Raw genomic sequence first — 10,466 nt, 5'->3', positions numbered from 1 at the left:
AGGTTCGATCCCTGGGTCAGGAAGATCCCCTGGAGAAGGAAATGGCAATCCACTCCAGCACTCTTACCTGAAAAATCCCATGGATCGAGGAGCCTGATAGGCTACAGTCCATGGGGTCACATGGTCCATGTGATCAGGTTGGTTAGTTTTCTGTGATTGTGGTTTCAGTCTGCCATCTGATGGAGAAGGATAAGAGGCTTATGAAAGCTTCCTGATGGGAGAGACTTACTGAAGGGGAAACTGGGTCTTGTTCTGAAGGATGGGGCCATGCTCAATAAATCTTTAATCCAATTTTCTGTTGATGGTTGGAGCTGTGTTCCCTCCCTCTTATTTATCTGGGGCAAAACTGTGGTGGACGTAATGAAGATAATGGCGACCTCCTTCAAAAGGCCTCATGCATGTACTGCTACACTCAGTGCCCCCAACCCCCCAGCAGGCCACCACCGACCTACATCTCCACTGGAGACTCCTGGACACTCCCAGGCAAGTCTAGGTCAGTCTTTTGTGGGGTCACTGTTCCTTTCTCCTGGGTCCTGGTGTGCACAAGTTTCTGTTTGTGCCCTTCAAGAGTATATTTCCCAGTCCTGTGTAAGTTCTGGCCACTCTATGGTGGGGTTAATGGCAACCTCCTCCAAGAGAGCTTATGCCATACCCAAGTCTGCTGAACCCAGGGCCCCTGCCCCTGTGGCAGTCCATTGCTGACCCGTACCTACACAGGAGACACTCAAACACAGTTCTGTCTCAGTCTATGTGGGGTCTCTGGGTCCTGGTGCACACAAGGTTTGTTTGAGCCCTCTGAATGTGTCTGGTGGAGATGGGGTGTGATTCTAAATGTGAATTCGCCCCTCCTACTGTCTTGCTGGGGCTTCTCTGCCCTTGGACATGGGATATCTTCTCAAAGTCGCTCGAGCACCACCATCCTGCTAAGCTTCTCTGCCCTTGGACGTGGGGTATCTCCTCAGGGCCGCTCCTGCGCTGCACAGCCATGGAAACCAGTATTGGCCAACACGCTCCTGTATTCTTGCCTGGAGAACACTGCTCCCTGACAGAGAAGCCTGGCAGGCCACAGTCTCCAGGGTCGGAAAGAGTAGGACACTACCAAAGTGACCCCACATGTTGAGGCACAAGACATTTTTTGCCTGTGGCAGCTCTGCCCTAGTGAGAGTTGAGGGTGAAGGTGGCACAGCTGCTTGGCTTGCAGGGACTCTGGCAGCACCAAGTGTGCAGGGACACGGACTGCCTCCACCGCAGGAGTTATGGCCCCATCAGAGTCTTTTTTCGAGCCTCTTGTAGCTGGCGATCAGAAGGCCTCTTTGGCCTGTCTTTCTCTGTAGCACCACCCATTCAGGCATGTAGAGGGCTTCCTTGCCTGGGGACTTTCTCTGTTGTTTGGCACATCAGGCTCATATAGGGGCCCCCCTGGCTGGAGTTCTACTCTATAGATTGGCACATCAGGCACTTAAAGGGGCACCCTGGGTGGGGTCCTACTCTGTAGTTCAGTGCGTCAGGTGCTTGCTGGGCCAGCCTCTCTATTGTTCAGCTGCCAATGCTGGCACTGTGGGGAGAGAGGCTATGGTGATGGCTCCATCCCCAAATGTGACTCAGCAGTATCGCCTAGCTTCCATGGCTGCCTGGCTTTCCTCCACAGGCATTTCCCACCAGTCTCCTCCCTCACATCCCCTTGATAAGTCTCTCCACAGTTGCAGCAGCCCTCACTTTGGGATTGCTCCACAATCCCTAAACTCCAGCTACCAGCCGCTGCACCTTCCAGGGGATCTGCATCCCCGTCTTGGGTATGTATGGTTGCAAGGACTGTCTGATTCTCCTCCATTTAGGCTGCCACAGATCAGCTGTTTCACTCTCAGCCTTAAATGCTTCTCCTCTGACTCAGACAATTGCCCTGATGTGGGGATCGGACCCCTGCTTCAGTTCCCCCACCTGCCGAGGGCAGGTCCAGTCCTACTCACACTCCTGTTTTTCCCCCTAGTTCCTTCATCCTACCAAGGTTTGGGTGGGTCTATATTATTTTCCGCTGGTCAATGACTCCTGTCCACTGTCAGCTGGTGTTCTGCATGCACTTCTGTGTCTGAAGGTGTATTCCTGATGTATCCATGGAGAGAGATGTACTCCACATCCACCTGTTCCTCTGCCATCTTGTTCTCCTGTATGAATGTTTAAAACAATTTCAAAAACCAGGAAATTAGAAAATTGAAATGTGTGTGAAATTTTTGTTTTGCCAGTTCTGTACTATATATCAGTCCTCATTTATATATTTAAATGTTTGATTAACTAGGATATGTGGAAAATATGTAAATTAACTGGGATATGTGGGGAAGTATACTAGAGGTAGTGGATGGGTGTATCAGTTTCTTCACTCTATCTATTGCATATCACACATAAACTGCTTCTGAAGAATTCCATAGTACACTTTGGGAGAATGAGGATAAACTGGGAAATGAAATTGCTAGGAAAATAATTCAGATCTTACTGAACTCTGTCATGACTGACCTAGAGAAAATACTACAGCTGGGGTCAAGAGGTTGGAATATGTAGATCCTCCTCGCTTTTCTCTCATTGTTTTGCTGAGAATCAAATCCTTCACAGATTTCTACATCCAATAACAGTGGTACTGATAAATTCTTTTTAACTTTAAATTTTTTTATGGTTATATTCATAGTTGCAATATTATATTTGTTCAGGTTTACAACATTGTGCTTCAGTTGTTTTATATATTATACTGTTTACATTTATTATTAGATAATTGGTATATTTCTCTGTGCTGTACAGCATATCCTTGTTGCTCAAAGTTCAAAATGAATAGTTTAAAATATAATGAAATATTAAGTTCTAATGAAAACCATTGTAAATTAAAAAGGACTGAAATCGCAGAGTGCTTTCTCTCTCTCTAAGGATGTAGTAACCTTGAAATCAATCTTTTAAAGAAGAAATAGGAGAATAGAATTATGGACAGAGGGAAAGGGGAAGAGAGGGTGAGATGCAAGGAAAGAGCAACATGGAAATTTACATTACTGTATGTAAAATAGATAGCCAACGGGAATTTGCTGTATGGCTAGGAAACTCAAACAGGGGCTCTGTATCAACCTAGAGGGGTGGGATGAGGAGGGAGTTCCAAAAGGGAGGGGATATATGTATGCCCTAGGCTGATTCATGTTGAGGTTTGACAGAAAACAGCAAAATTCTGTAAAGCAATAATCTTTCAATAAAAAATTAATTAATTAAAAAATAAAAAGTATCTCAAAACAAAAATAAAAGGAATAGGAAAATCACCAACTAGTTTGAAATTGAGCAATATACTTATAGAAATAACAATGTCAATGCACCAAGAAGAAAACACATGGACATTAAAGTCAGTAAATACTATCATAAGCAATAGCAGCCAAATACTTGAGGTAGAAGAAGTCATCTTATTTCTCTTAACTGCTGAACATCCTCTTCCTTCTTATTTTGATGCAAGGAGCTAGACACATGTCCCACAACAAGAAATGGATGCATGCATGTGCACTAAGTCTCCTCAGTTGTGTCCCACTCTTCGTGGCCCTATGAACTGTGGCCCGCCAGGCTCCTCTGTCCCTGGGAATTATCCAGGAAAGAATACTGGAGTGGGTTTCCATGCCCTCCTCCAGGGAACCTTCTCCATCTAGGGACAGAACCTGGGTCTCCTGTGTCTCCTGCATTGCAGGGAGGTTCTTTACTACCGGCACCACCTGGGAAGACCCAAGAAATGGATGTGTGCATGCTAAGCCACTTCAGTCATGTCTGACTCTTTGAGACCCTATGGATTGTAACCCGCTAGGCTCCTCTGTCCATGGGACTTTCCAGCAAGAATACTGGAGTGGGTTGCCATGCCTTTCTCCAGGGCATCTTCCCACTCCAGGGATTGAATCCATGGCTCTTAGGTTTCCCACATAAGAAGGCAGGTTCTTTACCACTAGCACCACCTGGGAAGCCCCAAGAAATGGATGCCTGTACTTAAATCACCATGGTTAAAAGCAGGTGCTTGAATGGGAAAACATCAGGGAAACTATCACCCCAAGTTCCCACTCCATCTCTAGGCTGAGTGTCACAGGAAGGTTGTTATTTGTTTATCTCTCCTCACTCCACCATATGTTTGGCCAATTGCTTTGGCTCACGGGCTGCCAGTCCCTCATTGGCTGCTACTGTGGAGACTGTGGCTACATTCTGTGTCACTGGACTATCCCATCATCCCTGCAAGTTTGCAATTCAGTCAGGATTTTTTCTTTCTTTCTTTTTTTTTTTAAAGCAAAATATTCTAAGTTGCAAACAAAAAATAGGATCAGAGAAATCTGGATAAGGTAATTTAAAAAGATATGGTGCTTGATTCCAGAAATTTACAATTTTCTTATTTTACACTGTGTTTGAGTCCTACTTTACACATGGAAGTGAATTGAGATTGAAAGAATAGAATGGGGAAATGTGATTTTTATATCTGCTACTGCTGGTGCAGTGGTCAAGAATCTGACTGCCAGTGCAGGAGACAAAAGAGACACAGCTTCTATCCCTTGGTCAGAAAGATACCCTGGAGTAGGAAATGACAACCCAGTTCAGTATTCTTGCTTGGAAACTTTCAAGGAGATAGGAGCCTGGCGGGCTCCTGTCCATGGGGTCAGAAAGAGTTGGTCATGACTGAGTGACTGAGCACACACACACACACACACACACACACACACACACACACACACACACTGCTCTTTGTGAGCCTGCGTGCTACCTTGCTTCAGTGGTGCTCGACTCTTTGCAGACCCTATGGACTGTAGCCCACCAGGCTCCTCTCTCCATGGGACTGATTCTCCAGGAAAGAATACTGGAGAGGGTTGCCATGCCCTCCTCCCAGGGATCTTTATGACCCAGGGATGGACCCTGTCTCTTCTGCGACTCCTGCACTGAAGGGGGATTCTTTACTGGTGAGCCACCTGGGAAGACCACACTGTTTTTGTTTTTGTTTTTTTCTTTTTATTATTATTTTTTTAATTTTATTTTTTTACTTTACAATACTGTATTGGTTTTGCTTTATCAGTTGCTATACCCATATAAAAATTTCTGGATGATACCTAGATAGAGATGGGAGAATGAAAATGGAAAAGGCCAATGAAACTTTTAGGGAAAGAAATTTGACCATAAAGATCCCTAAAATCACTGAGAAACCACGAATAGAAATAACCATTTAGGAAAGTGACGAGTTGCAACATGTTAAGAAAAAAGTACACGATTTTCCATCAAACAAATGACACAACCGACACATATTGAAGCAAAGTTAATGAGGTTTTTAATGTTTTCTTTGGGGTAGAAATGTTTTAAAGATTAAATGTAGGGCCTAAGGGGAGAACCCTTAAGTCTGGTTTGCGATGGTCAGACAGTCCTGAGGCAGTTCATCTGCAGGTGTGGTATCTGATGACCGACTTGGTGGCCTCAGACGTGGCATACTTGCCGAGCTCCCCAGGCAACAGAAGACGCACAGCTGTCTGGATGTCTTCGGTCATGATGGTGCAGCGCTTGTTGCTGTGGGCCAGGCGCCCGGCCTCTTCGGCAATCCGCTCGAACATATCTTTCACAAACGAATCCAGGACGTTCACGGACTCACGGGAAAGACTCAGGCCTGTATGTACTTGCTTCAGCACCCTAGGGAAATAGGTAGCAAAGCTGGAGAAATTGCCCTGACGGCAGCGGCGGCGACGGCAACGGCGGCCCTTAGCTGTCTTCTGCTTTGCCTTTCTTGGTTCCACATCATACGGCTCTGGTTTGGAGGTCTCTGCTTTTGCCATCTCCATTTCAGAGGGCTCAATTTCGGAGGTGCTGGTTTCTATGGTGATCACATCTTCCTCATGGCTGTCAGAGGATGGTGCAGACACGGTAGAGCCACCATTCTCCATAGCGCAGCCCAGAAGAACAGTGAGACCGTTGAAGGCCGTTGGCCGAATTTATAGGCCCAGCTTTCCCTGACGTCACAGACACTGTCCATATCTGATTGGATGCAAGGCAGGGGGGGCCTGTTACTATGGCAGCCCATGTCACGTGACACCGGATGTCCCGTCTCCCAACTCCTGCCATGCCCCTCCCCCATGTTTAACCCCCAGTCAGCTAAACTCTCCGGGTGGCTCTGATGGTAAAGTGTCTGTCTATAATGTGGGATACCTGGGTTCAATCCCTGGGTCGGGAAGATTCCATGGAGAAGGAAATGGCAACCCACTCCAGTACTCTTGCCTAGAAAAGCCCATGGGTGGAGGAGCCTGGTGTCCATGGGGTCGAAAAGAGTCGGACACGACTGAGTGACTTCACTTTCACTTTCAGCCAAACTCAGTGAAAGTCACCTAAATTGAAAAATGAAATAATCAGTTAAAGCTTCCTGAGAGAGTATGACAGACCTCCATAGTTCCAGCTCTTTCAGTCATCAGAGTGACTCTGGTCACTTGGTGGACAATTTACTCCAACACAGAATCTTCTCCTGGTTGACCTACAGTGGCATGAGCAGAATGTCCTGGCTTCCTCAGCAGAGTGCTCCTGAAAATCATAGGAATTAAATGAACAGCTATTATCTCCAAAATTTATCAAAACCAGTGATCAGTATGAAGAGAATGACAGAATCCCATTCTCCAAATACAGAACACAAACAGAAATAAGAATACTTACACATACACACTAAAAAAATGTAACATTTTGCAAATTATAAATTGTTTTCTTAAACATTATTTAGGTCCCCCAAATACCACACATACTGGCATTGATTAATGATTTATAGTGGTTATTTCTCAAAAAATGATCACTCTTATTGCTGAAAAGCCACTAGGGTGAGAGAAAATGAATAAAAAAAGAGAGAAATAAAACACCTAGAAATAAACGTACCTAAAAAGAAAGTGAAGAGGAACTAAAAAGCCTCTTGATGGAAGTTAAAGACGAGAGTGAAAAAGTTGGCTTGAAGCTCAACATTCAGAAAATGATCATGGCATCTGGACCCATCACTTCATGGGAAATAGATGGGGAAACAGTGGAGACAGTGTCAGACTTTATTTTGGGGGGCTCCAAAATCACTGCAGATGGTGATTGCAGCCATGAAATTAAAAGACACTTACTCCTTGAAAGAAAAGTTATGACCAACCTAGATAGTATATTCAAAAGCAGACATATTACTTTGCTGACTAAGGTTCGTCTAGTCAAGGCTATGGTTTTTCCAGTAGTCATGTATGGATGTGAGAGTGGGACTGTGAAGAAGGCTGAGTGCCAAAGAATTGATGCTTTTGAACTGTGGTGTTGGAGAAGACTCTTGAGAGTCCCTTGGACTGCAAGGAGATCCAACCAATCCATTCTGAAGGAGATCAGCCCTGGGATTTCTTTGGAAGGAATGATGCTAAAGCTGAAACTCCAATACTTTGGCCACCTCATGCGAAGAGTTGACTCATTGGAAAAGACTCTGATGCTGGGAGGGATTGGGGGCAGGAGGAGAAAGGGACGACAGAGGATGAGATGGCTGGATGGCATCACAGACTCAATGGACATGAGTCTAAGTGAACTCCGGGAGTTGGTGATGGACAGGGAGGCCTGGCGTGCTGCAATTCATGGGGTTGCAAAGATTCAGACACGACTGAGCGACTGAACTGAACTGAACTGAAGGTGGTGAAAGACCTGTACTTAGAAAAAATAAGACCCTGATCAAGGACAGTGAACATAATACAGAGGGAAAGGTTTACCTTGTTTATGGATTGGAAGAATTCATATTGTTAAAATAAACATGCTATCCAAGGCAATCCACATACTCAATACAATTGCTATGAAAATACCAGGGCATTTTCTACAAAACTAGAACAGACAATTTTAAATTTTGTATGGAAAGATGAAAGACCCTGAATCGCCAAAACCATCTTAAGGAAGAAGATCAGAACTGGAGGAATCAGGTTCTCTGACTTTGAACTATATCAGAAAACTACATTAATCCAATCAGTATAGCACTGGCACAAAAACAGACATGTGGAACAGAAGAGAGAGCCCAGAAATAAACCTATGTGCTTATGGTCAATTAATCTATAATAAAAAAGACAAGAATATACAGTGGAGAGAAGACAATCTCTTCAATAAGTGGTGCTGGGGTAACTGGATAGCTACATTTTGTATAGCAAAGTAAAATGAGAACATTCTCTAACAGCATATACAAAAATAAACTCAAGATGGACTAAAGACCTAAATATAATACATATATTATGTAGGAAGTCATTTTAAGAAACAGAATTCATTAGATATGTTAATGAGCTGTGTTTCTTTCACATTTGTAAATTCAGAAATTCAATGAACATATCAGTTATAAAAAAACATTAAAAATACAAAACAATTGGGTTTTAAAGAGATAATTGGGACCACAAAGGTCTCTGATACAGAGGAAATCTAGGATGGAGAAGGGAAAAGCAGTCTGATGTTGAAGACTGGAAGGGGGAGTAACACTAGTACTTATTCACTTCAGTTGATGATTGAGGAAGTAAGAGAGCCTAGTGAGAAATCACCGTGCAATGTTGTGGTTCACTGTAAAGGCAAAATAAGGGAAATGGCTTCACGGCTGAGTTAACAACTGCAAGTCTCAACTCACGGATGATGGTGTTGATAGGATAGGCATACCTCATTCAGAAACCTTTTCAACATTACCATTGTTTATGGATTCACTTATAAACAGGACCCCAACACAGCATAGAAGTTAAGTGCAACAAAAATTCATGAAAAAAACTCATTTCATACTGCCTAGAATCAGAAGTTTCTACCCTATCTCATTCAGATGATCTATTGTCATTCTTTTCCAGCCCTTATTCTCTTGTTTTTGAAGTGGAAAACCTTCATGATTTTCAGCTCAACATCACAGGGATGGTGAGGGCATTCAGTCAGAGAAGCTAAAAAGTTCACGTTGACTCCATGTCAGCCAAGGAGGGACTCAAACTGGTAGCCACAGTCACTGAGCCACACTACAGCGAGGTTATCCTGACTAAACCGATGATGGTCTTCCTGGGGTGTTCGGGTCTGGTGACAGTAGTGTAAGAAGTATGATTATTTATCTACTTTATTGTCCATTTTATAAAACTAATTAAGATCATTTAAATAGTATATAAGTATTAGAAAATGGTCAAATAGTAAAGAATCCACTTGCAATGCAGGAGACTCAGGTTTAATCCCTGGGTCCAGAAGATCCCCTGAAGTAGGCAATGGAATCCCACTCCAGTGTTCTTGCCTGGAAAATTCCATGGACAGAAGAGCGAGGCAGGCTACAGTCCATGGAGTCACAAAGAGTCAGACACGACTGAGCGACTAATGCTTTCAACACTTTCAAGTATTCTGGAGCTCCTGTACAAAATGCTAGTGATTAGGTCAATTAAACGCATTCATTTATTGTCTCATACTTGTGGAGGCTCCAAGTCCAAATCAAAGTTTCATCTGAGTTGGATTTATGCAAGGTGTGAATGCATAAGGGGCCCCCATTCCTGGCCACTTTCCTTGGTTTGTAAATAGCTGAAATCTCCCTATACCTTCCCACATTTTCTTCCCTATATGTATGTATCTATGTCTGATTTTCCCTTTTCCAGTTGAGCTCAGTTATTTCAGTTGCTCAGTTGTGTCCGACTCTTTGTGATTCCATGAAACGCAGCACGCCAGGCCTCCCTGTCCATCAGCAACTCCCGGAGTCCATCCAAACACATGTCCATTGTGTCGGTGATGCCATCCAACAATCTCATCCTCTGTCGTCCTCTTCTCCTCCCACCCTCAATCTTTCCCAACATCAGGGGCTTTTCCAATGAGTCAGCTCTCCGCATCAGGTGGCCAAAGTATTGGAGTTTCAGCTTCAGCATCAGTCCTTCCAATGAACACCCAGGACTGATCTCCTTTAGGATGGACTGGTTGGATCTCCTTGCAGTCCAAGGGACTCTCAAGAGTCTTCTCCAACACCACAGTTCAAAACCATCATTCTTCGGTGCTCAGCTTTCTTTATAGTCCAACTCTCACATCCATACATGGCTACTGGAAAAAACCATAGCCTTGACTAGATGGACCTTTGCTGGCAAAGTAATGTCTCTGCTTTTGAATATGCTATCTAGGTTGGTCACAACTTTCCTTCCAAGGAGCAAGCGTCTTTTAATTTCATTGCGTCAGTCACCATCTGCAGTGATTTTGGAGCTCGGAAAAGTAGTCAGCCACTGTTTCCACTGTTTCCCCATCTATTTGCCATGAAGTGATGGAACCAGATGCCATGATCTTCGTTTTCTGAATGTTGAGCTTTAAGCCAACATTTTCACTCTCCTCTTTCACTTTCATCAAGAGACTCTTTCCCTTTTTATATGGATATAGCTCATTTGGATTAAGACCTATTCTAATGAACATATTTAACTTGATTACTTGGTAAATACTCTATCTACAAATATGATCACATATGAGCATGAGTGTTTGTGGCACAGATACATTAA

The 10,466-nt window shown here is 43.8% G+C and overlaps 1 protein-coding gene across 1 annotated transcript; it reads right to left on the bottom strand.

The window, feature by feature from the left end:
• Positions 1-5,408: 5,408 nt before the first annotated feature.
• LOC128070378 (histone H2B-like) lies at positions 5,409-5,909 on the bottom strand. Its single transcript, XM_052663696.1, has one exon. The coding sequence runs from the start codon at positions 5,907-5,909 to the stop codon at positions 5,409-5,411; it is 501 nt and encodes a 166-aa protein (XP_052519656.1).
• Between the last annotated feature and the right edge of the window lie 4,557 nt (positions 5,910-10,466).

This window comes from Budorcas taxicolor, chromosome X (genome assembly GCF_023091745.1).
Source record: "Budorcas taxicolor isolate Tak-1 chromosome X, Takin1.1, whole genome shotgun sequence".
Lineage (NCBI taxonomy): Eukaryota > Metazoa > Chordata > Mammalia > Artiodactyla > Bovidae > Budorcas > Budorcas taxicolor.
This window is presented reverse-complemented; position numbering and strand designations above follow the sequence as displayed.

What these genes read in the sequence shown, in the direction of transcription:
- LOC128070378 (XM_052663696.1), bottom strand. Translation starts at nt 5,909, where the DNA reads ATGGAGAATGGTGGCTCTACCGTGTCTGCACCATCCTCTGACAGCCAT.